We start from the raw sequence: 16,938 nt of genomic DNA on the forward strand, positions 1-16,938 counted from the left end.
GATATTCTTAAAGGAGCTACTTGAATTAATAAAGAAACTACTTGATTTTTAAATTGATTTTTAATTGAACATAAATGGATGCTTCTCAACTTTTTCTCTCAAATAGAAGAAATTTGCCCCTCAAACTCTGAATCCGATTGATGTGGTTCACTTATGTTATTCTTTTTTTTTTTTTAAAGGATCCAGGGTTAGAAGCTTGCTTAAAGGTCTTTAATCTAACTCCTATCCAAATAGTAAACCTCCTCTAGCATTTCAGCCAAAAAGACCTCAGCCTTGCATACCTCTAGTTCACTCATTTTCAAGCCACTTTTTTGCCTCCTGGGATAGTTCTAATTGTAAGAAACATGTTCCATATGTGGGGATGAACTCTGGATCCCTGGCATTGCTAACACTGCTCTATCTCTCTAAGTGTTGTTCCTGTCCTTGGACAGCCCTTCACATATTTGTGTTCACCTAACTCCCCCACCAGACAGGACCAGCTCTTTCAACCATTGTTCATTAGACACCTCACCATACTAGGCATGTTAGTTGTGCAATGAAATTCCAGACACAAAAAAAACTGTTGAGATTGAGATTCATGGTTGGAAAGAAAAAGATGCATATTCTACTTAAGGTTTTCCTGACTGTTCTGATTTCCAGGTATGGGCTGATGTCCCCAGTGTCTGTCTGCAACATCCAGCCCTGACCCACCAGGAAAGCCACCTGTCATGCACCAGAGGACTCCTTCCCAGTCTTCTACTTCGTGGGCGTCCCCTCTCTGCCTGAAACCCTCTTCCTCTTTGTCTTAATTTTCCTCTTCATCCACCTGCTCATCCTGGTGGGAAATACCATGATCCTAGCAGCTGTGGTGGCAGAGCCCACCCTTCACAAGCCCATGTACTTTTTTCTGATCAATCTCTCAGTCCTGGACATCCACTCCACTACAACCACTGTCCCCAAGATTCTGTCCCTACTCTTACTTGGGGACCACACTCTCAGCTTCCCTGCCTGCTTCTCACAGATGTACCTCTTCCAAAGCTTCACATGCTCTGAAGCCTTCATCCTGGTGGTCATGGCCTATGACTGCTACGTGGCCATCTGCCGCCCACTGCACTGCCCCGTCCTCATGACCCCACAGACCAATGCTGCACTGGCAGCCGGTGCCTGACTCACAGCCCTCCTCCTGCCCATCCCAGCGGTGGTGCAGACCTCCCACATGGCTTTTGATAGCACCGCTCACATCTATAACTGCTTCTGTGACCACTTGGCTGTGGTCCAGGCCTCCTGCTCTGACCCCACGCCCCAGATCCTCATGGGCTTCTGCACCGCCATGGTGGTGTCCTTCCTGCCCCTTCTCCTGGTGCTTCTCTCCTATGCCCACATCCTCGCCTCGGTGCTTCACATCCACTCCCGAGAAGGGCGCTCAAAAGCCTTTTCCACCTGCAGCTCCCACCTCCTGGTGGTTGGCACCTACTACTCATCCATTGCCATAGCCTACGTGGCCTATAGAGCTAACCTGCCCCTGGACTACCACATCATGGGCAACGTGGTGTTCTCCATTCTCACACCTGTCCTCACCTCTCTGATCTACACGCTGAGGAACAAGGATGTCAAAGCAGCCATCACCGAAATGGCACGTCCCCGGGGCCCAGGGCATTCTGGGTCCCTTGATCCTTAAATGCAACCAATTCAGTTCCCTGGACACCAATGACAGTGCCTAGTACGAAACAGAAACACAGCAAGTATTTGTAAATAAATTACAGTAGCCTAAATTGGCTTCATTCAGTTCAGCAGACAACTAAAGCCTGGTCCTCAAATACCGGATGAAGAAGGCTTCCCACTGATGCTATAGAATAGTTGTGGTTTTCACAATTTTTATCAGTCATTAATGTGATTAATAAAAGTTGATCATGTCATCATTCATAAAAATCTTTACTAGGTGCTGGAGACAGAAACAAACCAGACACAGTTGCTGCCCTCAAGGTGTTCATAGTCTAGTGAGGGAGTCAGACCCAGAGAAATAATATAAGGTGATAAGACAGAGAGAACCAGGTTGTGGGAGCCAAGAAGTTAGCGTTCAATTCAATGTCAAATTTTTCCCCCTATAAGTTATTATAATTTTGGCATTGGCACCACTTGTTTGTGAGTGAGTACTCATGTATCAGCACTATAGTTGGGGGTGGGGGGTGGGAGGCTTGCAATGATTGTGTAAGAAAACTACTAGCTGCTCCAATGAGGGAGTGGTAACAGGGTCCATATTTCCGTCCAATGGGAAGGATCCATTTCAGCTTGATTGCCCATTAAAAAGGCAGGCTTCCTGCCAAGAACCAGGGGGTAGAAGTTAGAGTGGCTCCACTTACCATTACCCACAGTGACCCATTTGAAAGAATCTGGTTTTCCGTCCTAATGACTTTAGCCTTTGTGTGTTAAGCAGTCCTGACTCCATAGGAGACACAGTAAGTTTCACTACATTGAAAGCTACAATGGCTACCTGGTCATTTTAAGCCCACTGCGCAAGTAGACAAAGGTCAAAAAAAAAAAGGAGTTAAATATTTGTAAGGATATTTGGCCCTGATCTTCAAGAGAAAGTAAGACCACTCTTCCGTAACGGGAGCTGGGATGTTGGCCCTCAGGCACAGGAGCATTTGGTGTTTCTTCCATGACCAAGTTTAACTGTAAAGGGGCAATTAAAGCAGCGTGGTCTGATGAGGCATAATAACCAGTCTCAGAACTACCAGGGATGAGGGTCTAAGTCATGCTAGAAGGGACTCCATCTAGACTAACTGAAGTGATTGAATGTGAAGGGAAAGAGAGAGAAATCTAGAATGGGTGGTAGGGGACCTCAGGAGTGTAACTTGCAGCCTTGGGACTGACTACAGTAGCAGGGACTCTAGTTAACCCCACTAATCTTTCTCTTAGAGATTTCCCCCCAAATTGTGACTAATCAGAATCCTGGAAACCCTATGTCCAAACAGTGAACTTCTTGTGATAAGATTGAGATCTGAAGAAGGGTTAAGTGATAAGTGAATGAATCTGAAAGGTTCAAGGGCTAGACTGCAGTAGACACAATTGGTGGCTTGCCCTCTACGCTAGCAGCTGTGTTGGCTGCGAAGAGCTCACACACATAAACACTAAGATATAGGCATAAGGCCCTGATCCTGTTGCTCCCCTTTTTGGGCGAAGGGAGGGAGAGAGTGGCTCCATAAGCAGAACAAACTGACTACTGGGTACTAAGCAGTCTAAGCTTAGATGCCAGCTGTTGACTGTTGTTCAGCATCTAGAGACCCTGAGAAACCATAAAAGATGCATCTTTTCTTTCAGGAGATGGACACCCACAGTCTCATGGGAAATTAAACCTATGCAAGCAGACTTTCCTCTGGCAACTGCCAGGTAATACAAACAACTCTCCTGGAGTAATTTTCAAATAATTGTGTTTCACTCCACGTACCCTATGTCCCTCGTCTTATTAAATCCTCTCAAACACTCTGTGAGATAGGTCATATTATTATGTTCCTTCTTACAGATGGAGAAACTCAGACTCAGAGAAGTTAAGTAAATTTCCTAAAGGGACACAGCTAAAATATATTAGAACTGGCTTTCAAATCTAAGGTTTTCTCACTTTAGACCCCAGGCCTTTACCCACGATGGAATCCTGAAGAACGCAGGCCTGGGAATGAAGCCCTGGACGTGACTTGTAGCTCTGATACTAAACATCAGCATAAGCATTAGTAAGTGATTTCACATCTTTGGACCTTCCTTTCCTCGTCTTGGGCTGCCCGTCTCCCCTGGCTGTTCTAGGGACCAGATGGAATAATGTCAGTAAAAGTTGTCCTGTTGGTTGTAAAGTTCTGGAACCATGAGGGTTGTTAACAATGCTGTTCTCATTATCAGCAAATCCCAGAGGCAAACCCCCTTGCACCACAGGTGACACAGGTGGGGTAGGGGGAAGAGTGGGCGGGAACAGTGCCCCAAGGAACCCCACACCGAGGGAGAGGGCCCCAGCTGACCTGGGTGAAAGGAGGAGTTAAAAGGTTTAACGGGCTCAGCAGCTGCCTGGCTCTTCCCTGCCAGACCATGTTGGAAGACACAAAGGGAACATCACAGAAGACACCAAGGTGGACAGGGCTTGGCAGGTGAGTGGACTGGAGGCAAAGTGCCAAATCTCAGGAAAGACCAGAGTGGAGAGACAGAGGCATGGATGTGGGGAGGGGGATGTAGAACTGGGGGTCAGGGGCCCTGATTGAATCCTTTAGGCCAGACTCACAGGACTATATCGCTCAGATGTAGTATGTAGTTCAAAGTGTAACAAGAACCCTAACCTGTAAAATAAGTGTAAGAAAGTCCAGCCAAATTCAGATATTTTCTATGATGATGTAGTGGAATGGTGCTTTGAAATATCAAACGTGAAATTCTTTCAGGAAGTATTTTTGGTGTCCTGCCTTGTGGAGACCCAGCACGTGCCTGGTCTGCCTGTTAGATACTCCAGCACCGCCTGGCAGTGAAAAGCCATGTACCACCTCTCCACCAGGGTCTTGGCATCCCTACATCCATCCGCAAAGCCGTGGGCCAGAGGACGCAGGAGAGGGGCAGCTGGACTTGACGGACCCCTCTGGCTTTGGCCCTCTGCATTTCTGCCCCTCAAGCCCCCTACTGTGCCTCACCTGGAACCATCAGCCATGACTGTCTCTCCGAGAGCAGAAATATCCAGGGCAGTGCCAGTTACGTCCCTTCGGGTGTGCAGAAAAATCCATAACTGAACTTGTCGGAATGGGGTTCTGTTTAACTGAGCGTTAACCGTTTAAAATGAGACAATCGGATTCACATCTGAGGTTCTCTTTCAAGGAAGACACACAGGATGGTTGTCTCTCCAGGCTCATTTAAGACAAAGCATTTGCCAGTCACCACTTCCAAATCTAGAAGCCAGGCTGCATAATCCAAATCAATCACAGAGCAAACCAGGAACAACCAGGAAGAATCGGGTTGGAATTGAAGACTTAAAGAAATCTTTTTTCTGGTTCTGACAGTCTACGATTCTAGGGCATGAGAGGTGTTTTTTGTTAGTTTGTTTTGCATTTGCTTTAGATAAGAAAGAAGGTAGATGTAGTTCCAAGGAATTCAACAGGAAACTGCTTGTGGAAATCCCTGGGGTTCAAACAGCGGTGATGCAGATGGAAACACGGAGCTACCTGGACCACTCATCAGAAGCTCATCCCGCAGCGGGAACTCGCCAGTGTTGCCTCTGCTCAAGTCCAGCAGTCCCGGAGTTGACCCAGCACACAGTTAGTGAACAGCCGCCGATATGGGGTTCTTTTGTCTCGGGGAAGCTATAGCTTTCAGGTCTCTGGGTCCTTTCTTGCAAAAATGGAGCTCACGACAGCTCCCTGGGGCTTCTTCAGAGTTGGTGTTAGAAAAGCCAAGGGCAGAGTGGGCATAAAAGAACTAAACAGAACACCCATTGAGCTGTAGCAGCCAGGAGGAAGGAAGATGATAGACCCAGGACTCAATCTGAATGGCGGGAAGATCCACCCTCAATTTGGACTCCATCAGGAAGAGAGATGTCCCACAGAAGGCATTTTTCCCTTCCATCACTGAAACCTGAGTGGGAGGGCACCCAGAGAACTCAGTAGAGAGAGAGAGTAAGGCAGAGCTGCTGCACCGGAAAATGAGAGAGAAGCCACTCCCAGGGTGATGAGTAGACTGAACAGGCAGCAAGTTGCAGGAAACCTTGGAAAACTCAGCCCTTCCCACTGATGTCACTTGGTAGAAGTTTAAGCAAAAGCAAAAGAAAATACAGGAACGTAGGGATCTACGAGTTCCTCTAAAATCTGACGTCCAAAAGATAGTCTCACATGGAGTAGACAATGAGCAGAAGCTCTTTCACTGCATTTGTCACAGTTGTAACTAGATAATTTACTGTGTGATTGGCTTTTAAACATACCACTCTTTTACGAGAATTTAAGCCCTGTGAAGGTGAGGGCCTTGAGTGCCTTGTTTACCGTCTCACAGCTTTATGCATTGTAGGTGCTTACTAAATAGTTGATGGAAGAAAGGAGTGAACTGTGGGTTAAGATGGAAGAATTAATGGTGCCACCAGTCTTCTAGACTTGGTCATAAATGATTCGGATTGCAATAAATGTACAGTGAGCTATACAGAATTCTCATTCCAAATTCCTGGTTTTTCTGATTTCCAGATGTCCTGGTTGCCTGTCACCCAGGCACGCAGCTTTGTCCCACCATGGACGCCACAGCCTGTAATGGATCAAAAGACTCTTCACCATCTTCTACCTGGTGGGCATCCCTTCTCTACAGGAATTCCTCTTCTTCCCTGTCTTCCTCCTCTTCCTCCTCTTCTACCTGCTCATCCTGGTGGGCAACACCCTCGTCCTGGTGGCTGTGGTGGCAGAGCCCCGCCTCCACAGGCCCATGTACTTCTTCCTGATCAATCTCTCAGCCCTGGACATCCTTTTCACCACGTCCACTGTCCCCAAGATGCTGTCCCTACTCTTACTTGGGGACCACACTCTCAGCTTCCCTGCCTGCTTCCTGCAGATGTACCTCTTCCACAGCTTCTCCTGCTCTGAAGCCTTCAACCTGGTGGTCATGGCCTATGACCGCTACGTGGCCATCTGCCGCCCACTGCACTACCCCGTCCTCATGACCCCACAGACCAACGCTGCACTGGCAGCCAGTGCCTGGCTCACCGCCCTCCTCCTGCCCATCCCGGCGGTGGTGCAGACCTCCCACATGGCTTTTGGTAGCACCGCTCACATCTATAACTGCTTCTGTGACCACTTGGCTGTGGTCCAGGCCTCCTGCTCTGACACCACACCCCAGACACTCATGGGCTTCTGCATCGCCATGGTGGTGTACTTCCTGCCCCTTCTCCTGGTGCTTCTCTCCTATGCCCACATCCTCGCCTCGGTGCTTCGCATCAGCTCCCGAGAAGGGCGCTCAAAAGCCTTCTCCACCTGCAGCTCCCACCTCCTGGTGGTTGGCACCTACTACTCATCCATTGCCATAGCCTACGTGGCCTATAGAGCTGACCTGCCCCTGGACTTCCACGTCATGGGCAACGTGGTGTTCTCCATTCTCACACCTGTCCTCAACCCTCTGATCTACACGCTGAGGAACAAGGATGTCAAAGCAGCCATCACCAAATGACATGTCCCCGGGGGCCCAGAGTATTCTGGCCCTTAGATGTATTTAATTCTGCTCCCAGAATACCAGTGTGCAGAGAATGACATCAGCAAGTGTTCTGAGAGAAAGAATTACTTATAGCTGGGCCAAAAATATGCCATTGGGACTTCCATTTTCATTAATAATTGGGTAGGTTATTAAATCAACCCTTCTATGGAAAGAAATACAAATGTCCAATAAGTACTGGACAATAGGAGAAGTGCAAATTGCAATAAACAGATACCACTAGAAACCAATTAGACTGACTAAAATGTCAGATAAAATATAAAAAATATATTCTTAAAAGCGGCAAATAGATTTTTCAATATTAATAAGGGTAAATGATAATAAAGTTGAGAGCACAGAGAGGTTAGTTATTAAGACACAGATAGACATAGAGATCAATGAAACAGAACAGAGTCCGGAAACAGACCCTTCAATATATGGACAATTGATATATATGGGCAATGACACTGCAGATCAGTGTGGAAATGGACACATAATAAGTGGTATTGGTACTATCAGGTATCTATAGATCAAAAAATGAAATTTCCTCAAGAAAACAAAAATCAATCTCATTAAAGGCCTAAATATGAAAGGCATAATTATAAAACTATATATGAAACTATAGTACTGATCCTGAGATGAGGAAATATTTCTTCAAGAAGACTTTTTAAAAGATCTAAACCTAGAGAAAGAAAGTATCAATTTGCCTGTTTTAGAGTAAAAGGGATCAAATATGTGGTGATGGAAGGAGCATGGACTCTGGGTAGTGAACACACAGTGTGATATGCAGATGATGTGTTACAGAATTGTACATCTGAACCTATGAAACTTTACTAGCCATTCTCACCCCAATAAACTTTAATTAAAAGAAAAAGATTGTCTGCTTTAAAATGTAGGGTTTCCATTCATCAAAAGCCACCAATAAAAGGAGTGGAAAACCAAGCTACAGAACAAAAGAAGTAATATTTCAATGCATATAACCAATTAAAGGACTTGGGATTCATGGCCAGACTACATAAAGAATTACTTGAAATCAATAAGAAAAGAGAGTCAAGCCATTGGAAAAATGTGCAAAATAGTTCACAAAAGAGAATAAACAAATGTCTAATAAATAGAGGAATAACTGCTCAACCTCTTTAGTAATAAAAGCTCAAATTACAATAACAATAGATACCACTAGAAGCCAATCCCACTGGCTAGAATGTCAAATTCTGATATTCTAATTTGGGGTTGGCAAGGATGTGCGTCGTCAGAACTCTTATACATTGACAGGGGGAATGTTCGCTGCTGCAAATATTTGGAAAGCACTTATCACTATTTTATACTGTTGAAGACACACATACTCTACGATCTAGAACAGCAGCGTTTCTCTAATTTGTGACATGTTTGTAAAAGGTTAACAGTACACACACATGAAATATGAAGGAATTACAAGTACATGGAACAACATGGAGGAATCTCACATCGTGCTGAGCAAAAACATCAAGACTTAAATGAATATACACAGCATGATTCAAGTGATAGAAAGGTTCAAGACAGGCAACGCTAAACTATATATTTTATCCACGCACACAGCTGTCATAAACTATGGAGAAAACAGAAGGCATATGTATTATAAAAGCCAGAATCATGGTGATTTCTGTAGGAGAGGGAGAGGGTTGTAATCAGGGAGGGGCACCCAGGGCCTTATGTCAGGACCTTATGTCATGTTTCATTCTCCCCTGAATGATGTGACATGGGGTTTGCCCTACAATTAAACTGTGTATTTAGGCTTTATATGGTTTGCTTCATGTGAATATAATATTCCATAATAAACTCTTACAAGGCATCATTCCATTGGGCACAGTCTGCAACAGTAGTTCTGTGCTTGGTCCAAGTATTCCCATGGGTACAGTGGATTGTGGCGGTTTTCACATTCGCAGTAAGCATCAAGCTGCTAAATAGAATTTCCCCCATTTGGTCATTCATTTGAGAAGCCTTTACTGAGTGTTTGGGAGGTGCTAGACCATGCAGTAGAAGCTAGAGACACGGAGATAAATCGGGCTAGTCGCTGCCTTCAATTTGTTCACAGTCTAGTGAGGGAGACAGACATGGGCAGAAATAGACAGTGTTTCGAGTGCTGTTTCTGAGAGAAGCACAGGGCCAGGTGGGAGCACAGAGGATGATATTTAATTCAAGGCAAACAGGGCTGCCATAAATATTTTGACCTATGGCTCCTGGTACTGTTTGTTTGGATCTGGACTCATTGAACAGAAACCCTGAGCTGCTTCCATTGTAGGAGAGGTTTCATTCTAGTGCTGACAGGATGTGGTGTGGCATCCTATTGCTACCTGTCAGGAGAGACTGATTTTTAGCATCCAAAAATGGAGTTTACACTCAATGAAACCAAAGGACTTTAACACTCAGTCCCCTTCAAGTTTCACATGGGTCAAAAAGGGGTCAGGGATAGCCGCTCCCACCATCACCACCACCGAAAACAGGCAGACAGGAAAACCATTCTCTGAAAAGTGAATGGAGCAGGCAGTGACTTTTTGTGGCACATATTAAAGGGAAGAAAATCTTCCTTAGAAAATTGTGATAAAGATGCAGAGCTTAAATGGAACTTTAAGCAAAGGAGTTAGAGAGAGTGAATATTTCAGCAAATAGTAATGAGAATCTTCATAAAGTCACAATTATGATCATTTTACGTCAAAATTAAGAAACAAGGCATTTTTAGTGAATTTTAGCCTCTATTCCTGTTGCCTCCACCTGTTGTAGCTCCTTGAAAGAAACCTTCAAAACCATCTTCGACTCCATCATGTTTATTAGATCAGGAGGGGTACCATTTTTTGGTTTCCATGAAGTTTTGTCCTCTGTCACCAACGGCCTAGTCACCTTGCATCCTGCCGTTTGTAAGTGTACAGTCAGTAAAGCTCTAGGATGGAAGTCTTCTCTGCAGGCTGGACCGAATGGCGCACACACGGTTTCCTCTGGTTCTGGGCGCAGCAGCGGGCACTCGTGTAGCACCGTCAGCTCAGCCATTGCTGTGGGCCCGTGTTCTCAAGACTCGAGGCCCAAAGCTGCATCGCTCCCTGCACGTGCACACCCTATTCCAGTCAAAAAGGTGCTGACTGCTTGGCCCACAACTTCTGCTTCTAAGGATCTGTCTATCTCAGAGAAACATCCAGGCACATGTACCCCAAAAACCATGTTTAAAAGTGTTAGTTACTATTCATATACTATTCATAATAGCAATAGTTGGATGCAACTTAAATGTCCATCAGCAGGGAAATGATTAGACAAGCTCTGTATTATCCATACGATGAAACCCCAGATACCAGATAAAAGAATGAAGAGGATCAGACATAGAAAGAGTCCACGACTTATGAAGTTAGAATATAAGTGATGCAATGAGTGCAAAAGGATTCAATTCATGTTAAAAGAACACACACACACACACACACACACACACACACACATACAGAGTCACGCGCCAGTGCACATGTGCACGTTTAGCGAAGGTCTGGAAAGAACACGCCAAATCAGTAACAGTGATTACCTCTGGGGAGGGAAAGAGAAATGCGGGAAAGGGCTGGGGTGAAAAAACTTTTACTCTTTACTCACTAAAGCTCTGTATTGATTTAAGTATTTTAGAATAAGATCTACTCATTACTTGAGAAATGTTTTAAATTGTTTAAAATCTTACACAAAGTCAGATATAGAGAGCTCTGGAGCCGAAGGAGAGCATTGGCATGAGGCAGGGATGGTCTCTGACGCGGCTTTGGCCCTGCCTGGGGCTGGGGCATAGACCTCCAGCTCACAATCTTTCCACAGAACCTTTGCAAGTTCCTCATTGCACAACAGCAGTAGCATATCCAATCATCTCTAGGGTTTTACCATCTGGGTTTGTTAAAATAATAGCTGTCACTCATTGAATGTTTGCTCTGTGGGAGACACTGGGCCAAGCACCTAACCTTCCCAGTAGCCCATGAGCTAAGGAGTATTGGTATCCCGTTTTTATAGATAAGAAAAGGAGGCTCCGTGTGGTCCTGGGATTTGTCCAAGGTCACATAACTGAAAGAACTCGGGTCTCAGCCATTAGACAATGTGCTGCTGAACCGCTGAACTGGGATTGGAGCGTTGGGTCTAAATCCCAGCTCTGCCACCCCCATTCATGTGACCCTGGAAAAGTCACTTCACTTCATTAAAGCTTGGTTTCCTCCTACGTCAAGTAGTTAGAACCATCCTGACTCTGCTTGTCTTCCCTGGTTGTCGTGAGACCAGATGGGAAAACAGGAATCCAACTGCCCCATTGGTGATAAAGTTCTGGGACCCGTGAGGGTTGTTAATGATGCTGCTTTCATTATCTGCAAAGCCCAGGGCCAAATCCCCAGCTTCACCCCAGGAAGCTGTCCCCAGCTGGCGGGTATGAGGCCCCATGGGGGCGCCAACTTGAGAGAGAGGGCCCTAGCAGGCCCAGGCTCCAGGGTTTAATGGGCCATATCAGTCCCTACCTGGCTCTTCCCCCAGAGCCAACCAAGTGTGTTGACTCCAGAGACGACACCAAGGTGGATGGGCTTGGCAGGTGAGCTGGGCAGGGAGGGAGAGGCTGGAAGCAGGCAAAGGCTTGGGTGGGCAGGCAGCTCTGGGAGGCCAGGGGCATGGAGAGTCACGGCGAGGTGCCTGGGATCACACACCGGATGTGTGAGTGTCAGGGTCCCAGTGTGCACACACAGTCTGCATGACCCCGGGACAGACACCCTTGCAGGACGGGAAGGGTTGTGCAGTCACAAGCAGGAGGTTGATGCTCTGATAAGCGAGTTGCTCACCAGGAGGCGAGGCCTACAACAGGACAGAAAAGGGGAACATTGAATGAGGTCTCTGTCAATGTTATGAGTCACAGATGAGGGAACTGCAGTTCAGAAAGGGAAAGTGGAGTGTGATGGATGGAACCAGAATGGAAACCCAGGTCTTTCTGACTCCAAAGCTAATGAACCCAAACTCTGTAATTCACACATGTCTTGCTCCTTTTCTATGCAAACAAACAGCAGAGTGGAACTGCCATGAGAATGGCATGGATTTGGGAGTTGTAGTGCAGTGTAATGACACGATGACTGTAAGGAACCAAGCATGTAATAGGGGCTTGAGAAATGGGAGAGCCCTCGCTCTCTCTCCTAAAAGGGTTGGGCCATAAGACATCCATCTCTGACCCCTCACTGGGCCAAACACAGAGGGGACATGTCTTTCAAAGCCCTCATTTTACGGATGGGAAAACTGAGGTTCAGTGGCCCAAAGCCACAGTAACTGAGTGGCAGAACTGGTCCAGGAGCTAGGACTGTTGTTAGCCATGGAGGCTCAGTCCTCTGCAGCCAGCTGAATCCAAAACAACCTCTGCTCTCATCCCTCACCAGCCATGGCCTGGAACAAGGGCTTGTCCTTCTCTGACCTTCATTTTCTGATTTGTGGAAGGGGCACAACCACTCCCTGGTAGGTTGGATGATGAGAGATGATAACGTGAAGTGTGGCCTCAGGTTGGACAGTCAGGTAATTGTTCTTTCTGTCCTTCTCTGTCCCCACCAGCCCTGTAACCGGCTGGTAGATAATCCTGACCAAGGAAACTGTCTCCTAACAATACATGTAGTACCTTAAGCATTACACACATCCCTGTAATACGTATTCAAAATAAAGTTAGTTCATCTAAACCAGAAAATCAACATAAAGAAGTCCAGGGAATTTCTGATTTTCACAAGGATGCTACATCGATGCTTTTTAAAAGTGTCAAACACTGAATTCTTTCAGAAGCATGTTTCAGGGCTCCTGTCTGGATGGCACCTGGAGCACATGCTTTGTCGGGTGCCTGCGGCTACTCTGCCAAAATAAAAGTTAAGGGAAGGGAAGTCTTGGTGCCGTGGGGAGGAGCACATCAACCTCAGCGACGGGTCTGCCCGTGGCTCCAAGTAGGTGGGGCAGCCTGGGCTCATCGCTGAGTGATCCTGGGCTCTAGATGACAATCCAGCCCTGCTGACAGTCTGGTTCTGGTGCTGTGGCCCACGTGCTGTGTGACCTTGGGCAAATCACAGCCCATATCTGAGCCCCCATTTGTGTCCCCCACCTGTATAAGAGACGGGTTAGGCTAAAACTAATTAATTGCCATGGGGTGATGGAGTTGACACAGTGTGAGGGATATAAATGATAAAGGTCTTTTACATTGTTTTGTGCACCTGAAACTAATAAAAAAAAGGAGCATATATATTTTAATATTGTTTACAAAAATAATAGATGACACAGTGATCAAAATGAACTATAAGAGTACTATTAAAATTATGCCCAATACTCAACTTATCAATAACAAGTTGTTGTTACAATTCTAAGTCCTTAGACCTGTTCAAGTTTTAATAAAGGTTATTTAAAAAGACAAAAAATAAATAAAATAAAAAAACTAGTTAATTGCCAATGACCCCTTCATTCCAGTTTTTTAATTCAGCAACAAAACAAGCCAGTGGGGAAAGCTGCATTCTGGCTCCTGTCTTTGGAGCACTGAGGCCCTGGGAAGAGTGGGGGTGCCTTGTTAAATAGCACCGATCAGGCCCCAGGACAAGCCTGCGAGTGCTCTCAGTCTGGTGGAGCCATAGATCATAGTGATGACAAAGGAAAGCACAGGAACTGGGAGAGCCCACAAAAGAGGCCCCTGGGCCAGCCAAGTGCAACGAAGGCCCCTTGGGGGATAGAATTTTGGGGCTGAGTTTGGCAGAGGAACAAGGCCAGAGCATGGAGTTGCCCTTTGACTACAGAGAAATAAGGCTGCAAGAAGGTGGGCTTTGAATGGCAGGCCAGGGAATCATCTTCACTCAAAAATTCTTATGAGCACTGGGTTGGAGCCAGGACACTGGATTCAAGACCCACCTCTGCCATGAACTTGTTGTGTGACCTTGAGAAGGCACTTTATTTCTGGACTTCTGACTTAGCATCTGTCTCCCCAGATGCTGAGTGGATGTGGGGCAGAGGAAGGAGGAGGAAGGTACAGTTGGACTTGCTGGTTCTGAATTTCTGCCCCTCACACCCCAACTCAGCTTCACTCAGTGACATTTAATCTAAAACTGGCTTCTCTGAGCTCTAACAACATGCAGGACACTGTAGTTTTCCTCACTTTGAGCATGAGTGAAACCTGGAGATTGGCCTAGGTAGGTGGAACCTGGTTAGCGGAGGGTTAACTCCTTTCAGTTGAGGTGCAACAGTTTTGCTTTCCTGCCTGGGTAATGGGGGCTGTCCTCTAGAACACTTTTCTTTTCTTTCAGTGAAGTGGTCTGTTCCAAGTGGCGTTCAGAAAGAAATTTTACTAGCCTCCACTCCCTAACAGGAACGAGGCCACCCACCACACTTAAGAAACCAAAGAACAAATAGAAAGTTATGGTGGTTTCTGACAATGTCAACTTAGAAATAGAGAAAAAGATGAGAATCTTTAATCCAATCTCTCCCCACATGAAAATTGACGCTTCCAGATTCTCCAGGGAACATGATACAGAGAAAGCGCCCCAGTCTGGGAGTCAGAGGCCTGGGCTCAGGTACGGCTCTGTGACTGACAGGTCGTGTGATCTCGGGCAAGCCTTTGCCCTTTCTGTCTGTACAGATAAAGGCTGGCTGGAAAGGTCCAGGTTTGGTATTTTTATGCTTAATGGCATGAGACATGTTTTATCAGAAGAGAAACACGACATTTCTAGAAAAACCAGGGAGGGAGTACACTTAGAATCATGAGGGTTAAAGAGGCAACCATACAAACGTGACCATGGACTTGCTCCTGAATTGCTTCTTCAGAGGCACAGCCCCAACATATTAGGGAGGTCATTGTTCTCCCTCCCTTGAAGACTTCCTGTTCTGAGAACAGAAGCACACATCTCCCCTTCCTTACCAAAGGGAGAACAACCTCTGGGACAGGGGCTTTTGCCTTGGGCACTTGTCACAGGAAAACTGTTCCTCTGTGGCAACAACGACTCACAAGACTCCTATGGTTCCAGATGACTGTAGAACCTTCTTAGCTGGGACTAGGGAGGGCCACAGGCTAGTGGTTATCAGGAACATGTACTGAGCAGGAATAGCAGCTAGGGTGAAGACCAGTGGAAAGCTTCCCAAAGCACTTGTCACCATCGCAATTCAATAATCAGTGTTTAGATCTGATTTGTGCCAGTAAAATGCAAACTCTAAGAAGACGGGAACTTTGCCCGCCTTCTTCACTTTCATCACTGTATCACCTGAGTGCTGCATAATGACTTCCATTTGGTAGATTATGAGTAAATGAATAACTAATATTTGACAAAAAAGGAAAGGTAGGAATTTGGGGTTCACATGATGAAAGCGAATGACACAGCCCATCTTCAGTCCGCTAGAGTTGGTTTGAAGTCATTACGCTTATATGAACTATAGAGTAAACATCATAGAATCTCATTCCAAAATCCTTTGTTTCTATGGTTTCCAGATATCCCCAGTGTCCAGATGTTCCAGCTGCCTATCTCCCAGAAATCCAGCTCCGACTCACTATGGAGGCCACAACCTGTAACGGATCAGTAGATGGCTCACCGGTCTTCTATCTGGTGGGCATCCCCTCTCTGCCAGAGGCCCTGTTTCTCCCTGTGTTTTTTATTTTCCTCCTCTTCTATCTTCTCATCCTTATGGGCAACACCCTCATCCTGGTGGCTGTGGTGGCGGAGCCCAACCTCCACAAGCCCATGTACTTCTTTCTAACCAACCTCTCTGCTCTGGACATCCTCTTTACCACGACCACTGTCCCCAAGATGCTGTCCCTATTCCTGCTTGGGGACCGCTTCCTCAGTTTCCCTGCCTGCTTCCTGCAGATGTACCTCTTCCAAAGCTTCACATGCTCTGAAGCCTTCATCCTGGTGGTCATGGCCTATGACCGCTATGTGGCCATCTGCCGCCCACTGCACTACCCCGTCCTCATGACCCCACTGACCAACGCTGCACTGGCAGCCGGTGCCTGGCTCACCGCCCTCCTCCTGCCCATCCCACCGGCGGTGAAGACCTCACAGATGGCATATAACAACATTAACCACATCTACCATTGCTTCTGTGATCATCTGGTTCTTGTTCAGGCCTCCTGCTCTGACCCCACGCCCCAGACACTCATGGGCTTCTGCATCGCCATGGTGGTGTCCTTCCTGCCCCTTCTCCTGGTGCTTCTCTCCTATGCCCACATCCTGGCCTCGGTGCTTCGCATCCGCTCCCGAGAAGGGCGCTCAAAAGCCTTCTCCACCTGCAGCTCCCACCTCCTGGTGGTTGGCACCTACTACTCATCCATTGCCATAGCCTACGTGGCCTATAGAGCTGACCTGCCCCCTGACTTCCACGTCATGGGTAATGTAGCGTATGCTATTCTCACACCCATCCTCAACCCCCTCATTTACACTCTGAGAAACAAGGATGTCAAAGCAGCCATTACCAAAATCGCACGTCTCAAGAGCTCATCTGGGATAGGAGCCCTTGGCCTTTAGATGCAGCTAATTCTGCTCTCAGGACACCAAATAACAGTGCCCAGCATAGATTAGGAACTGAATAAATATTGTTTAATGAATAAATTAATGAATATAGAGAGGCAAAAGAAAATTGAGTGGACCGTTCCAACAATGATTCTCACATTTGGGTCCAGAGCTTTTCCCCTGGTGCAATGGAATAGGTTGACCTTTATAGGAAATCTTAAATTGCACAAATAATTTAACTACTTACTAATTCAAGAAACCCTCTCTTAAAAAATATCTTTATGGCAAATATCTTTTATAAGCAAAGTCA

The 16,938-nt window shown here is 46.3% G+C and overlaps 3 protein-coding genes across 3 annotated transcripts; all 3 read left to right on the forward strand.

Moving 5' to 3' along the window:
* Window positions 1-261: 261 nt before the first annotated feature.
* Window positions 262-2,180, forward strand: LOC141572439 (olfactory receptor 2AT4-like). Its single transcript, XM_074337129.1, is given in 1 exon segment — window positions 262-2,180. A coding segment is annotated over 1 exon segment (828 nt). The 5' UTR covers window positions 262-829; the 3' UTR covers window positions 1,658-2,180.
* A 2,058-nt stretch (window positions 2,181-4,238) lies between these two features.
* LOC109444815 (olfactory receptor 2AT4) lies at window positions 4,239-8,838 on the forward strand. Its single transcript, XM_074335764.1, is given in 2 exon segments — window positions 4,239-6,254; window positions 6,257-8,838. Coding segments are annotated over 2 exon segments (924 nt in total). The 5' UTR covers window positions 4,239-6,214; the 3' UTR covers window positions 7,141-8,838.
* A 6,792-nt stretch (window positions 8,839-15,630) lies between these two features.
* LOC109444810 (olfactory receptor 2AT4) lies at window positions 15,631-16,676 on the forward strand. The gene has a single exon (XM_019726482.2). It carries the CDS (start codon window positions 15,672-15,674, stop codon window positions 16,641-16,643), a length of 972 nt encoding a protein of 323 aa, XP_019582041.2. The 5' UTR covers window positions 15,631-15,671; the 3' UTR covers window positions 16,644-16,676.
* Window positions 16,677-16,938: the final 262 nt, after the last annotated feature.

Source organism: Rhinolophus sinicus, linkage group LG06 (genome assembly GCF_036562045.2).
Source record: "Rhinolophus sinicus isolate RSC01 linkage group LG06, ASM3656204v1, whole genome shotgun sequence".
Lineage (NCBI taxonomy): Eukaryota > Metazoa > Chordata > Mammalia > Chiroptera > Rhinolophidae > Rhinolophus > Rhinolophus sinicus.